Source organism: Gobio gobio (genome assembly GCF_949357685.1).
Source record: "Gobio gobio genome assembly, chromosome: 22".
Taxonomy (NCBI): domain Eukaryota; kingdom Metazoa; phylum Chordata; class Actinopteri; order Cypriniformes; family Gobionidae; genus Gobio; species Gobio gobio.
In genome coordinates this window covers 7,373,343-7,389,345 of record NC_137118.1, presented here as the reverse complement: position 1 = coordinate 7,389,345, position 16,003 = coordinate 7,373,343, and the positions used below count along the sequence as shown (strand labels likewise).

The following is a 16,003-nucleotide window of genomic DNA, read 5'->3' as shown; positions in this document are numbered from 1 at the left end:
CATGGCGACAGGCCACCTATTGGTTGCAGATTAATCAGAGGGATAAACCATGTGATAGGTTTCCTTAGTAATGCCTATAAATGATAGGCAAAAAGCCACCACCTCTTCCTGGAGTTTTATGGGATTGTGCTATAAGTGAAATTTCATTCATTCATGAGTTGTGTGGCAAGTTGGTTTAAATCCCTAACCATTAGTATGAACAGTGATGATTGTTTAAGCAATCACCTCTAATAATATTCAAAAGAAGTTTTTGAGAAAAGGAGAACAAGTAACAGGAATCATGTGAAACATGGGGGTGTGGTTGTGGATTGAGTGCAGCATAGAAAAGAGGAATAAAAAGAGTGCTGAAATAAAAGATAGCAAGAGTCTTTTGAAAAGGTGAGCGAGAGAGAGAGGCATAAATGTGATATGACCCACCTGACTGCTCTTACCATTGTTGAGTGGAACATTTCTGCGAACTGCAAAGCCTCCATCACACGGGCCCGTCCCTGACAACTCGGCCGCCCGGGCCATGAAGAACGCAGGGACCTCCCCTACCGCCGTTCCCACACCCTACAGCCTGTGAACACACACGCACATGATCAATGACATTTTATGACTGTATACATGACTGTGCATAAAAAAAGACAATGAATCCTTCACAGAGTCAGGTGATTTAGGATTATTTAATCTGAAATCAAGCATTTTTCTGTGGCATATCAAATTATGACACCTAAAGTTCAGACGGGTTTTCTCCTCTCTTGCGCTGTTGTCAGGCTGACATTAATAGGTCTGTTATTTAATCTGGACATCCTGCCTCACATCCTGTCTCTTCAACACAACTGGCTTTGATGGTGGCCGACACTGCATTACTCACAAAGCAGTTGGCCCTAATCTCCTGGGCAGCTGTCCTATTCAATGCCACTCAGTAGGAGGTGTTTGGTTAGTGCGAGTGTGTGTTCCACCTGCCCCTTGGGTGGGGAGTGTGGAAAGCCCGCTAATGTCTACAGGGGGTTTGCAGGGTGGCACAGGAACAGATGAGCTCTGCAGGAGAGGAGAGCTCCACTTTCCCTGATAAACCGTTGCCAACACGGATGCGTGTGTGTGTAAAGCAAGTAACCCTTGTCCTGAGAACTCTCACCTTTGAACAGACAGGAACACGTGTTGGTGTGTATATGTGCGGCATGAGTTCTGCCCCCTTCATTGTAGAAAGCCCTGAGGGTAAAACACACACACACACAATAATGGGTTATTAATGTCCCTCCTGCCAATCACGGTGCTACGACCAAGAGTTATGACATCGTCAGTCTCCTGAGACTGGGCGCAGCCTAGCAGACAGTCTGGCACTACCAGGTGTTTTGAGACCCATATTGCCTTCACTCTCGGTTTACTTTACAGACATAAAACTAACACAGGTTAGGCACAGACTCAGAATGGAAAAGACCAGATTTTGGGGGGTACATTGAATAAATCCAACAGATAATTTAGGAAAACCAACAAACGCAGGCTTTTAAACTTGTCTGAATGTATTTATGTGTAATATTGCAACTATAATATTAAAGTCCCCCTGTAGTCAATCATTTTTTCCCCTTAAAAGGTGCAGTGTGTGATTTGTAGCGGCATCTAGCGGTGAAGTTGTGAATTGCAACAGCCCACCGCTCACCCCTCCCTTTCGAAGCAGATAGAGAAGCTACGGGGCTGACACAGGACAAAAATGACGCCGTCGTCGGAGAGAGAGCAGAGAGTGACTAGCGCTCTGTAGAGCAGTTTGTCCGTTTAGGGCTACTGGAGAAACATGTCGGTGCAAAATGTAACTTCAGTGTAAGGGGACCTGCGGCGTATGTAGATAGAAATGGCTCATTCTAAGGCAGGGGTCTTCCACTAAAATAGCTGGAGGTTCAGTAAATGAACCCTCGTCACCAGCCGAGGTTATTGCCAGACTAAAGAAATTAGTGTAGACAGGATTTGTTCTTAATTGAACAAAATATAATATGTTCTCATATGGACAAAACATGTCTGTTCATATTGTTAAAGCAAACATAGGTAATCCTTCACAACTTTGATCTCATTTTGTTGTTGTTCTGTTATGTCCTTTAAGTTGCTTTGGTATGGATGTTAACCGAAAGGGGATGTTAAAACGCTACTACAGTTAGCCATCTCATTCCAAAATCTTTTTGTGTGAAGTGAACAAATCCCTCACACTCAATTTTTCATAACTCGACTGTTTGTACTTAATAAACCAATAAAAACATTTGGCGCGAGGTCACAGCGTTTGGGTTTGCGCGCTCACAAGGTTTGCGGTTAGAGCCAGGGCAGACGACAGTATGAAGCGTGCAAAGAAAAGTAGTGTGTGGGACCATTTCACCAAAAAGAACGACACAGATGTAAGTTGCAACTTGTGTAATACAGTGCTTAATTAGAAGGCACACAGTGAGTTAGACCTGCCTTGGCCGGTGCGTCTTTTACGCATTCTGAAGGTGCCTGTTTTATCCATTGGTTTTATTGTGTTGCAGTCTATAAGACAACATTCCGCATAAGATGGGCTTACATTTGGAAATATATTACATCTACATTTCAGTGGTAACACATAAGGTGCTGATCATCATCTTTCTTTATTATTGTTAGCACTACCTCGAACTAAAGCGGCGTCTCTTCGGAGCTGTCATTTTCTTAAAAGAGCAATGTTTCAAATGAGCTTCTAACGCTAGACAAATGCCTTTATTTTCAATGCGATCACCTTGTACCCAAACCATTTCGAAACTAAGGAGCCATTGTCCTCCGATTACAAACAAGCACCTCGGCGCCGCGTTTGCGGGACTCATGTTTCGCGCTGTAGGGGATTTTAAAAAAGTGACGTGAGTGGAAGGCAGGCGGCGGCGCCGGGACAGTGTGTGTGTGAGAGCGGGAGGCAGAGCGGCAGAGAGATGCGACAGAGTTGCGAAATTCGCGGCTGTTATTTCAAATAGCGCAGCATATTTCAAACTAATCGGTTAACCGGTTTCAACCGGCTAATGAGGCTCGGCGGTCGGTCAGGAAATGTTTAGTTTTCGCCATCCCTACTTTGGTACAAAATATCTAAATTCAACCAGTAACCATGTCTGACAAAAATATGGTGAACTAAAAATGCCATCATCTCTAAATCTGCACTGAAAATACATTAATTTCAACATTACTAGCAACTAAAGTGCTTTTTCCTGCTGAACTAGACATTCTGCGGTGTGATTCGCGCAAATTAATCGGTGTGCATGAAGCGTCATTCGCGTCCGGTGTGAACGCACCATCAGTCTCTTCTTCACAGCATGCGTGACGGCGCGTCTGGGTCTGAATGTAGCAACAGTGAGCATAGTAACGTCGTCGCAACCCGTGGCGACATAGGACCCAAACGGTTCTACTGAGCTGCCTGATATAAATGTGATTTTTTTTTTTAATGGCATGTGGCATATTTATTTCATTATGGCAAAAGGCTTCGCGGTCCGGATGGACGCATCTCGCGGTCCGGATTCAGACCGGAGTCCACTAGTTGGCGACCCCTGTTCTAAGGTAATAAAAACAACGGTTCATTTTGTAAGGTCTTTATACACCACTGAAAACATAGTTATGTATATTATATTGCATTTATGTCATTAGATCCTCATAAATACTACACACTGCACCTTTAAAACTCTTCGATCACCAAAATGACATATTTAAACTTTTTTTCTTGAATAGCTTGATTGCAACTCTACACCCTTGCCTCATTTAGTATACATGATTCTAGGAATATGCTAATTAACCCCGCCTCCGCTCACTCACACCAGCTCAGAGATCAGCTCAGAGATCTACTCGTTGAGCGTGATTGGTTACAAGGTAGTTTGTGACGTCAGAAACACCAGTGATTTCAAACTGTTTTTGAGACTATCTTTAGATCACTGCAGTTTTAAGGAGAACTTAGGGACTCAAGGACTCAACAACCTTTTAAGGACTCAACAATGGTGTTGACTTGTGAATTTGCATTTTGTCTTAAAGCATATTAAAAACACCACATAGACATATAAACAACATGAACAACTAGTTTTTTACCACAGGGGGACTTTAACATCTACATTATTCTTTGTATTATGAATATGCCGACTTTTTGGGACTTTAGTTTATTCACCGTATCCCCCAGAGTTAGATAAGGCCATACATACCATTCTCATCTCTGTGCGTGCCATAATTGTCTGACACACTCACTGCTAGCCTAGCTTAGCACAAAGACTGGAGGTAAATGGCTCCAGCTAGCCTACTGGTCAATAAGTGACAAAATAACGCCAACATTTTCCTTTTTACATGTTGTGATGTGTATAGTTACATTGTGTACTAGGGCTGGGTAAAAAATATCGATTTATCGATTAGTCATCCTGTTTTCAGTTAATGAATGAAATAAACATTGTAGCGCACCTCCCATCTAATAAATCGCTATAATCGTTGTGTTTTATTACTATTGATATGAAACAAAGTCTCAGATTTCAGATTACGTCTATTTTTTTACGAAATGCAAAAGCATAAATACCGCTTTGGCGCTGTGGCGCGAGGTCGCTCTGCCGCAGCTCAGCTCAAGAGAACCGGCAGCGCGGAGCAAACATGAACGGATCTTCTCTTCCGCCTTATACCAGTAACAGCGCGAAATAAACATAAATAAGCATCTGAAAGTGTGTTAAAAGATACAGGACAACTTACTGAAATCCGTATCATGTCACATAGAATAGCTCAAGTGTTTTAACCGCAGAAAAACGTAAGTAAAATGGCTAGTAAACAATGGCATGAAACGTCATTTAGCTCAGAAAAACCATATCCAGTGTCCATAAACTCGTTAGTCAGCTAGAAAAATTAACTCTAGAGAGGAGCATTTTGCTAATTATATGCACCGCATTACATAGGCTATTGATTGTCATTTTTAATGTTCTTCAATATTTAATGCATGTAGAATAAATCTGGCAAGTTTTTATGACAGCCAAATGTTTATATTTAAAAAAACTAATTGGAGTAGAAATATGATTATGTAATTGTAAAGTTAATATTATAACTTTATTATTATAAAAAACAAAAAATAATTTAGTGTAATTTAAGTGTTTGTATACAAATCAATTATTTTTTACCTTCAATATTAGTAGGCTAATGTAGTACCAACTGACTCCCATAGTTTACAACATTAGTTCAGAGATTTGTTTTCCTTGAGAAAATTGGCCATGTATTATACCTGATATATATCTAAAATAATCGATATTGAATTGATTCTAATCGAATCGAAAGCTTGTGAATCCAAATCGAATCGAATTGTGAAATTTGTGTCAATACCCAGCCCTATTGTGTACTAAGACCGACAGAAAATGAAAAGTTGTGATTTTCTAGACTGATATGGCTAGGAACTATTCTCTCATTCCTGCGTAATAATCAAGGAACTTTGAGCCGTACCATGGGTGCAGCGGCGCAATGATATTACACTGCACCTGAAAATAGGCTAACTTCCATCAACATAACCAACGTGACAACCTGCTTGCACAGGGAGCGCGCTGGGGACTATTTTCAGGCGCTGCGTAATATCATTGCACCGCAGCACCCATGGTACGGCTCAAAGTTAATTGATTATTATGCAGGAATGAGAGAATAGTTCCTAGCCATATCGGTCTAGATAATCACAACTTTTCATTTTCCGTCGGTCTTAGTACACGATGTAACTATACACATCACAACATGTAAAAAGGAAAATGTTGGTGTTATTTTGTCACTTATTGAGCAGTAGGCTAGCTGGATCCATTTACCTCCAGTCTTTGTGCTAAGCTAGGCTAGCGGTGGGTGCGTCAGACAGAGTTATGGCACGCACGGAGATGAGAATGGTATGTATGGACTTATCTAACTCTGGGGGATACGGTGAATAAGCTAAAGTCCCAAAAGGTCGGCGTGTTCCTTTAATCTCAATGCATAAATCTAATCTGAATGCACGCTACTTTTGTGTTAATCTCGCTCTAACGCTTTAAATACACTTTAATGTAAAGTGTATCAAACTTCTGAAAGATTAAAAAAAAGACATAGTTAGTGTTACTCACAGAAAAGGTACATTTGTTACATTATTTCTTCATCTGTGGTGATGGAAACAGGAAAATTGCTAATTGTACATCATGTACATATGCAATTGCACAGTACATTATTGTACAATTTCAAACAGTGCCTTTGAAATGTTATCACTATATAACTAACTACTATTTAATATTTGACAGGTCATGTAAAACACTGCCACACAAATTTGAAAAAGTATTTGATAAATATTATAAAATGTATGTTTGATCAAAACCAAATGTTGTGAGTTTGGGGTGGAACTACAAGTTTGTCTGACCATATTACTTATTCAATGTTTTTGTTACACAGAAAGTTGTTTTGTTATGCCACTTTGCCTTCATTAGACAGGGCAGTATAAAATAACAGAAAAGATGAGTGACAGAAGCCTTTATAGCGTATATAACACAGGCCAAACTCAACCCACAAGCACTACTACAGTTGTGGGCACATGTGCCAAATGCTGCACCCTGACAAGCACACCATTTTTTTTTTTACAGTGAAATATGATATTTATATAATCACAGATTTCTACAAGAGAAGTACATATCATGACTCACTTACAAAATCATAAACACTGAATGCGGCAAAACTAATATTAAAATAATATTTACTGTGTGGAACAAAGAGATGGTCAATCTTTGTATACGGAACTAGCTATTTCTATGAATTCAAGATTAGTTATACATTTTATATACATACATCTCATGATACATGCTATGGAATATGACTTTGCTTTTTACTGTTAAACAGCAGCAACATCTCAGTTATTTCAAGACAAGCAAGATCTCGTTTTGTCTAAAAGTTGTTCAACACTTCTGGAGAAAGTCTATTTTGCACATAACATGTTGACAGACATGACGTGATAATGACATCACAGACATTCGAGTGCACTTCTCATTTCTGAGTGGAAAATAGCTCAAGAGCATCATTTACTGGAGGCTTCTCTGTATTTCTTCTCACATTTGCAAGCGAAGTGCTGTTTTTCTCTGTAATCAAACCTTCCGCAGAATTTTCTAAGAAAGCAACACTTGCATTTGGACTGACCTATGTCGGGTTATAATCAGCCAATCGGTGAGTCACGCATTCTAGGCTTATTATCTGCATGCTATTGCGGTGCTAAAGATCATAATCTTTCCCCAATTATTGCAAACAAGGAAAAAGTTTTTTATTTTAGTAGATTTTTAATATAAAGATGAAATGATTACAGGATAACCTGTAGCACAGCCCTGACGTTTAAAGCCACAGCAGTAAATACAACGCAAGCAAACGCTCTGCATACGTACATAATGAATGAGGTGAGTGACAGGAAGATGGCAAGAACATTTCTAGATCAGTCTGTACCATCTTTGCCTTGTCAATAGAATCACTTCCTCATTGGGTCGCGGGTATGTGCATGCGATTGGAGGAGCGTGTGTTTTAAAGAACAGGCTGTACTACTCATAGTAAAAAAAAAAAGCTAAACCACATGTCTGGTGTGAGAAGTGTGAAACCGCTAGTAAGCAGCAGCAGGGAAATTCACAAACATTGACAGGTTCTTTCCCCACCGCACGCACTTATCATTCAGAAAAAAAATAGCCCTCAATGAAATCAGACCTCAGAATTAATAGCATTAAACTGGGCCATGAATCACAAGCAGGCCCAGACGGAACTGTTTTGGCCGGTCTCGAAACCTGCTGAATTAAATGTAATATGTTCAAAATGCTTACTGGTAGCTAAACGCATTCTCAAATCAGCCAAAATATACAGATTATGGAATTTGTGGGGTTTCTGACAAATTCAAAACAAAGAAACTTTATGACATAAAACGAGTAAGAAATATTGCACTATTTATAAATCAGTAATATTGTGGCAAACTTGAGGCGTCGATCATATGAAGCCCTTTGAACAAAAGGTCAGATTTCCTTGCCTCCAGGCAGCTGTGTGACTCTTCTGCCGTCCAGATCTGGTCAGTGTAGGGTGGTTTGGTTCAGGAAGCATCGCATTGGCTGTGACGACACTGCAAGACAAAGAGAGATGATTATTAGTAATGCAATAGAAATGTACAAGTCCAATGAATGATATCTAATCAACATTAAAGGGATAGTTCACACAAAAATGAAAATTAGCCCATGATTTACTCACCCTCAAGTCATCCTAGGTGTATATGGCATTCTTCTTTCAGACGAATACAATCGACTTATATTAAAAAAATGTCCTGGCTCTTCCAAGCTTTATAATGGCAGTGAATGGCAGCCCATTCGCCCATTATAAAAGTGCTCCATATGGCTCCAGGGGTTAATAAAGGCCTTCTGAAGTGAATCGATGGGTTTGTGTAAGAAAAATATCCATATTTAAAACTTTATTAAGTAAAATATATAGCTTCCGGCGGACCGCCTTCCATATTCACCCATCGATTCACTTCAGAAGGCCTTTATTAACCCCCTGGAGCCGTGTGGAGCACTTTTATAATGGATGGATGCACCTTTTTGGGCTTCAAATTTTGGGCTGCCAATCACTGCCATTATAATGCTTGGATTAGCCAGGACATTTTTAATATAACTCTGATTGTATTCATCTGAAAGAAGAATGTCATATACACCTCGGATGGCTTGAAGGTGAGTAAATCATGGGCTAATTTTCATTTTTGGGTGAACTATCCCTTTAAGAGGCATAATTAAGGTTCTGGATAGGCATAAACAAATACATAATTGTTCATATTAAATGGATTTTATACCAAAGAAAAAAATATGTTATCATTTACTAATGTTGTTCAAAACCTGTGTGACTTTCTTTCTTCTGTGGAACATTAAAAGTGAATCAGAATGTTTGAGCTGTTATCTTCCACACTGTGTGAAAGTGAATGTGAGTCACGGGCCGTGAAGCTCCAAAGAATTTCAAGTCTGAAGAAGCCGAAGTAGTTTATATTTTATATATATTTATATTTTCTTTTTAAAAAGTCAGAATCTTGCTTTGAAAATCTCGACAGACAGTTGTGGTCACCATTCACTTTTATTGCACAAAAAAGAGAAGCTTGGACGTTCTTCTATAAATAAATGCTTTAGTGTTTCACAGAAGACAAAAAGAGTGGGCAGAATGTTCATTTTGGGTGAACTGGCCGGTCCCTAGATAAATCATCTGAATATTGATTTTAACAATTAATATTATGTACATTATTTCTTTATTAACTTTTATCTCACCACTAAGCACAACAGTCTGGTAATTAAAAATAAGACATCTTTTAAAAATCAGATTTAAACACTTTTTTTTTAAATAATATTTGCATCCATGTTGGCTTCAAACTATTTTTTTATGTTTATAATCTTTTATTCTAAAAATGTATAATTCTGACAATTTACAATAAGTACTAAAGTACTACAATACATACACACACATACATTATATATACACATACATACATACATAGTACAGACATATATATATATATACATACATACACCATTCAGGCATAACATTATGACCACTGACGGGTGAAGTGAATAACACTGATTATCTCTTCATCATGGCACCTGTTAGTGGGTGGGATATATTAGGCAGCAAGTGAACATTTTGTCCTCAAAGTTGATGTGTTAGAAGCTGGAAAAATGGGCAAGTGTAAGGATTTGAGTGAGTTTGACAAGGGCCAAATTGTGATGGCTAGACGACTGGGACAGAGCATCTCTAAAACTGCAGCTCTTGAGGGGTGTTCCCGGTCTGCAGTGGTCAGTATCTATCAAAAGTTGTTCAAGAAAGGAACAGTGGTGAACCGGCAACAGGGTCATGCGCGGCCAAGGCTCATTGATGCACGTGGGGAGCGAAGGCTGGCCCGTGTGGTCTGATCAAACAGACGCGCTTCTGTAGCTCAAATTGCTCAAGAAGTTAATGCTGGTTCTGATAGAAAGGTGTCAGAATACACAGTGCATCTCAGTTTGTTGCGTATGGGGCGGCATAGCCGCAGACCAGTCAGGGTGCCCATGCTGACCCCTGTCAAAAGCGCCAACAGTGGCACGTGAGCATCAGAACTGGACCACGGAGCAATGGAAGAAGGTGGCCTGGTCTGATGAATCACGTTTTCTTCTTACATCACGTGGATGGGTGGGTGCGTGTGCGTCGCTTACCTGGGGAACACATGGCACCAGGATGCACTATGGGAAGAAGGCAAGCTGGCAGAGGCAGTGTGATGCTTTGGGCAATGTTCTGCTGGGAAACCTTGGGTCCTGCCATCCATGTGGATGTAACTTTGACACGTACCACCTACCTAAGCATTGTTGCAGATCATGTACAGCCTTTCATGGAAACGGTATTCCCTGGTGGCTGTGGCTCTTTCAGCAGATAATGCACCTGCCACAAAGCAAAAATGGTTCAAGAATGTTTTAGCAGCAAAAGGGGGACAAACACAATATTAGGAAGGTCATAATGTTACGCCTGATCAGTGTGTAACTGTGTGTGTGTGTGTGTATATATATATATTATATATATATATATATATATATATATATATATATATATATATATATATATATATATATATATATATATATATATATATATATATATATATATATATATATATATATATATATATATATATATATATATATATATATGCTGTAATATTTTACATTAATTACATTTGAATAATTTTTAGGTAGAGACAAAAATGAGCATTACATTATTGACTCTTGTAACGCATGAGTGGGAGGCAGAAATGGAGGGGGGTGATAACTGGAAACCCAAGGGGGCAGAAACGAGCCCCGGATCAAAGGAGGAAAAGAAACTCTGGGGAAGAAACGACCGTTACAAAGGGTGAGTCCTGCACCTGTGATAAACTCACTCTGACAAAAAGGCACAGAAGCATGAATGAGCAGAGAACTTTCCATTATACACACACACACAAACAAAAGCACAGGAACACACACATTCACTGCATCTCTGCAATCCATTCATATCACAAATACAGAAATGATGTGTCACCAGCCAACTGTTGCTCCATGTAAGGTATGCATAGTGAGAGTGGGAGGGCAGATGATGCAGAATGACCCCGTGACCTTAATCAGAGATGGAGCTCTCATTACCCTATTAGTTCCCTAAATTGTGAATCCGGGCAATAACAATGGCCTTTATCATCAACACTGGGACACTGGTAATTCAATCACCTGTGACACAGTGCACCTTTGTCAATTAAACATTAAACAAAAATCATTTCATTACATACACAAACTAACAAATAAAACATAAGGGGCTCTTGTTAATCTTCTCAAAATCTTATTTCTGCATAATACTTAAGATTTTTCCCTTTCATGCACGGTGTCTTTTAAAGATGCCCTTGAATGATTACCACATTTACACAGGTTTGTTTTATGGCACTTTGAGGCAGGATGGTGATACTTTCATACTAACTGATAACCGACAAAGGGGTTCCCTGGAGGAAAAAAATACCAAAAAAAGACTTAAGAAAAAAAAAAGTGACGTTTTACATAATGAAATTTATTATAGATTTATAGATATTAATGATATATGTATGTAGGCCTATCTAATGTAGATATACAGTCAAAGCAAAATTTATTCAGACACCTTCAACATTTTCTAAACTATAGCGAATAAACTGTGATAATGTGAGAACATGGTAATAAAATAAGTTAAACTGTGTCAGAACAAATTCATCTTGATAATGTCAGATAATTTTGATAAAGGTATGTAATGGATTACAATCAACCAATCAGCTGTTAAATAGATAAAACCAATTTAGCTCAACCAATGACAAAGCAATGCTTCATTTGTTCAGTCTGTGGTGTCAAAGGTCGCATTAGCAATTAAAGAAAAAACACTGAAGCAAAACATGGTCAGCTCAAAGTGTCTGAATAATTTTGCTCCCAAATTTTGTATCAATTTTACTGATAGTCACTGTATGAAGAATTTTGGGGTTAATATGTCTCAGTTTACTTTATTTCGCTATCCTTCACTTACATAAATGAACTATAGTGTCCTGCACCCACTAGTAAAAAAATATACCTGGTGTCTGAATAAAGTTTGGTTTGACTGTATATGTAATGAACTATTTTTACATAAACTATTTTTAAGAGGAAGGAAAAAGGAGCATATAGTTTTGGTAACATTTTACAATAAGGTTTCATTAGTTAACATGAACTAAGAATTAACAATACTTTTAGCATTTATTAATGCTTTAGTTTGTTAATTTCAGAATTTACAAATACATTCTTAAAATCAGACGTATTTGTTAACATTAGTTAATGCACTGTGAACTAACATGAACAAAGATTAATAAATACTGTAAAAAATGCATTGCTCATTGTTAGTTCATGTTAGTGACTGTTGTAAAGTGTTACCAATTCATTTTTCTTTTCGAGATAATATTTTAGCAATTTGCAATATAAAAAACAATTATTTAATTTTGGCAAATGATGATTTTCTTTTCTTTACAATATCACACAGTATATACTTTTCCATACAGTAGCTATAAATGGGTTTTATGCCCTAATACAGGGGTTTTCAAACTTTATGATGCCAAGGACCCCCAAATATGATGAACCTTTATGAGGGACCCCCTTCCTAAAATCCATCTATTTTTATGTATGAAAATTTTTTTTTTAAACTGTTAGATAAATAGTAAGTGTGTCACAAATACAACATAATGTTTCCCAACTTAAATTGGATATTAATGTTGGATGTATAAACCCATAGAAAAACATTTTCAATTAAAAATTATTTGTATGAGCAACTTTCACAATATGCAAGCAGCTTAGTGTGTTAATAAAACTGCCTTACAACCCCAGTGAGCGAGATAAAGGGGACTATAGTGAGAAAAACTCACTAAAGATACAAGTTCTGAAATGTATGTATATGACAAGAAAGGAGAGAAACATTTAGAAATGAAACCATTTTTGCTTTGTCTTTTTATCTGGGACCCCAGTTTGAAAACCCCTGCTCTTATGGGCAGAGAAGATGTCAAAGAGTTACAGTGATGGTTAAATTCTCGTCTGATATTATTATTACTTTTACACGAGCACAGCTGCATTTGGCCATGTTTGTTTTGATTCTACTGTGTTTTTTCCCCAAAGGAAAAAATCAGAATGACTTAGCACATGAAGGAAAGAACGGAATTCTGATGATAAATCACGAGCTTGTTTCAACACATCTTTACACACACACGCACAGCTGATGACCAACATCCAGCCTGTCCCAACAAATCTGGAAAAGCACAATATTTGAATTGACGATACATTCTCCGACGCACAATTCACATGCTTTAGCACGGCTCAACGCCATCGGCCTTTTTATTGTGTAAACAACGTTGCTCTCTTTCAGGTAGTTTGTTTATGACTGATTGGTTATTTAACAGGGTGTAATAGAGGAGTGCTTGCTGACGCACTCGCTTGCTGAGGATTATGCAATTGAATGCTGAAAAAGCCTTTTGCAACAGGGTGGGGATCTAACTTCCGGTACAAAGTAGGGCAAAACCGCATCAGAACTAAACCAGGACAGAGAAACGGATCCTTTAATAATGGCATTGACACCGCCGGGCATATTCCTTTGGAATCGGGAATGCTTCTTGGAGTCTGAATCATCTGAGAAATCATTCCAAACTGTCAGTCGTTTTCCAGGGTTTTCATACAGGCTTTAATGAGTCACAGTATTTCTGATATTGAGCAAAGGCGAGAGCTTCCTCAAATCTAATGTGTTTTTGAGCATTACACAACAACGCAAGTGATTCTGAGGTTAAGTTTCTACCTTAGAGAGGATTTGTCGCAACGGCCCATTACGCCAAATAAAGGGAAGATGTTGTAATTCTTTAACAATGAAGATTTTACCTTTTTTTTAAAAAAGGGGAATAACTGTGATAGCGAGAGAAAAAGAAAAAGATGTAGTATTACTATTACAAAATGCACAGAATGACTTACAGCTCCTGTAAATGTGAGACAACTCCTAAAAAAAATTAAAGTGACTAAATGTGAGAAATGATGAGCATTTCGCGTGCATTAGAAGTGTTCACCTCTGACCTGGAGTTCTTTTCAACTTCACGTTCAGATGTCTCATTGTCTTGAAATGCCATCTGTGTGTAGAAATAATATATAATGGGGAGATGAACAAATAGAGCAGAACATGTATTAAATGAACGTCTTAACTTTTCAGAGTTGTGAATGGAAGATAGGTGTGTTTACTCAAATGAATGCATAAACTGAAGGTATAGGTTAATAATAATAAATACATTTCCTTACTCTGTATACGTCCTTAGGTAGTTGCTGAAAAACTTCTATGATTTTTTTTCTTTTCAAATTTTAAATCCAAATTTACATACAGTGTGTTCTAAAGAGACCACAATAATCGTTTTCCATTTAAAACAAGAAACCTTTTTTTTTCCAAGTTTTAGAATTTTAAAAGATATAAAACTAAGAAAACTTAGGACATTTGATTATATATAAATTAATGATTATTTCAGGTCAGTAATCAAGTACATTTGTCACAACGATCATGTGAACTTCAGAGTATTCGTCCAAAAGTTAAGATGTTCTTATTTCTATTGATGATCTTCAGATTTTACACAAACTTTCATGCTGCTGCCAATAAAGGAAAAAGGGAAAAAAAAAAAATACTAACACACCCTAAAATTCAAGTGCATTTTACATTTGAACTTTTTACTCAAATTTTCATACTGATCATTTAATTTGTAACAGAAATGTATTAAAAAAAATGCAAAATGGATGCATTTTCAATAGTAGACTGCACGCTTTTGTTGAAAAATTTGTGCTGTCAAGTCGATTAATCACATCTATAAAAGCTTGCGCTATATATATATATATATATATATACACACACACACACTATAATGCACGCACAGATTTGACAGCACTAAATATATATATATACACACACACACACACACTATAATACTATACACGCACAGATTTGACAGCACTAATATAAATGTATTGTAAACATTAAATGGTCATCAAATTTGAAATGTTTTAGCTTTTTTCAGTCTGTGGTGTGACAAATGAACTTCTCTCAATAAATGTATTACATAAAAACTGCACGCTTAATTATTAGACAAGAAATACATTCTTGTTTTATTTTACAAAAAATGTGTTTAAAATAACTATAAAGTACAGCAACAAAGCAAAACATCTCAAAAAGTAAACGTATCTTGTTTATCAAAAAGATTTTAAAGAATATTATGTTTTCTAAATACAATTAATGTCTAAATACATTTTTCTTACCTTAATGGCAAGAAAATAATTTTAAGTCATGTCACCTACCCTTGCTATGCCACACAGAATTATGATTCTGAGTCTGGTGTAAATCTAAGTTTCACAGTAAGTTATACAGTATATTTATAAGTAACAGATTAGGCTACATTGAGAACCAGGCACTTGGCTTAATCCGAGTGGGAGTTTGTAATCGTCTAGCAATAACAAGACAAGAGGAGGGGAAGAGTAGGGGATGAGTGGAGAAAAGGGGAGTGAATGTGAGAAGATGCGAGGAAAACAAGACAAAAGAGGGGTGTTCGGATAACAGCCTCCACACGGAGCCGTTTACCCGCCCTGATGTTCCACAGACGGGAAAAAAAGTTGAATTATGTCAGCAACTGTGAAGTCTATAAAACGCCTAATACTTGTCTTTTTTTCCACAATAGCCCGTCTGCACTAAACACCGGTCCAGAAGTCTAAGCCATGGGATAATGGAAAGAAAATAGCGGACATTCTTGTGGCGGCCCACAGAAACCCGGGCCGTGCAATAAAGACAGGCGAGATCACTAGTAAAGTGTACACACATTCAAACAGGGGAAAGATGCAGCCAACTCCGCCACATGGGAGGGAAGGACGTGGGGTCTGGCAGCCCTCCCGTATGATCTGTGAACTGGCAACCGGCTGCTCTCTAACTGCTGGGCTCAACTGATGTGTAGCTATGAAAAATGAAAGCGATGTATTATTGCTAATTCTCTATTAAGCCCATC

The 16,003-nt window shown here is 37.9% G+C and overlaps 1 protein-coding gene across 9 annotated transcripts in view; it reads right to left on the bottom strand.

Moving 5' to 3' along the window:
- Positions 1–16,003, bottom strand: part of LOC307118963 (vacuole membrane protein 1-like) — a 71,635-nt gene that overhangs the window by 43,656 nt on the left and 11,976 nt on the right. For 2 of the 9 annotated variants that reach the window (XR_013815590.1, XR_013815594.1), the window contains exons 2-5: positions 10,702–10,809; positions 7,961–8,050; positions 1,121–1,194; positions 432–559 (exon numbers count right to left, since the gene is read on the bottom strand). Coding sequence is in view for 1 of the 9 variants with exons in the window: in XM_079804870.1 (XP_079660996.1) it covers positions 534–559; positions 1,121–1,194; positions 7,961–8,050; positions 14,049–14,101 (243 nt within the window). In the remaining 8 variants the exon portion in view is untranslated. Of the gene's footprint in view, positions 1–417; positions 560–1,120; positions 1,195–6,427; positions 8,051–10,701; positions 10,810–14,048; positions 14,102–15,820; positions 15,953–16,003 lie in introns of those variants that run through there. The other 7 variants (XR_013815591.1, XM_079804871.1, XR_013815592.1 and 4 more) reach the window with 5 other exon arrangements.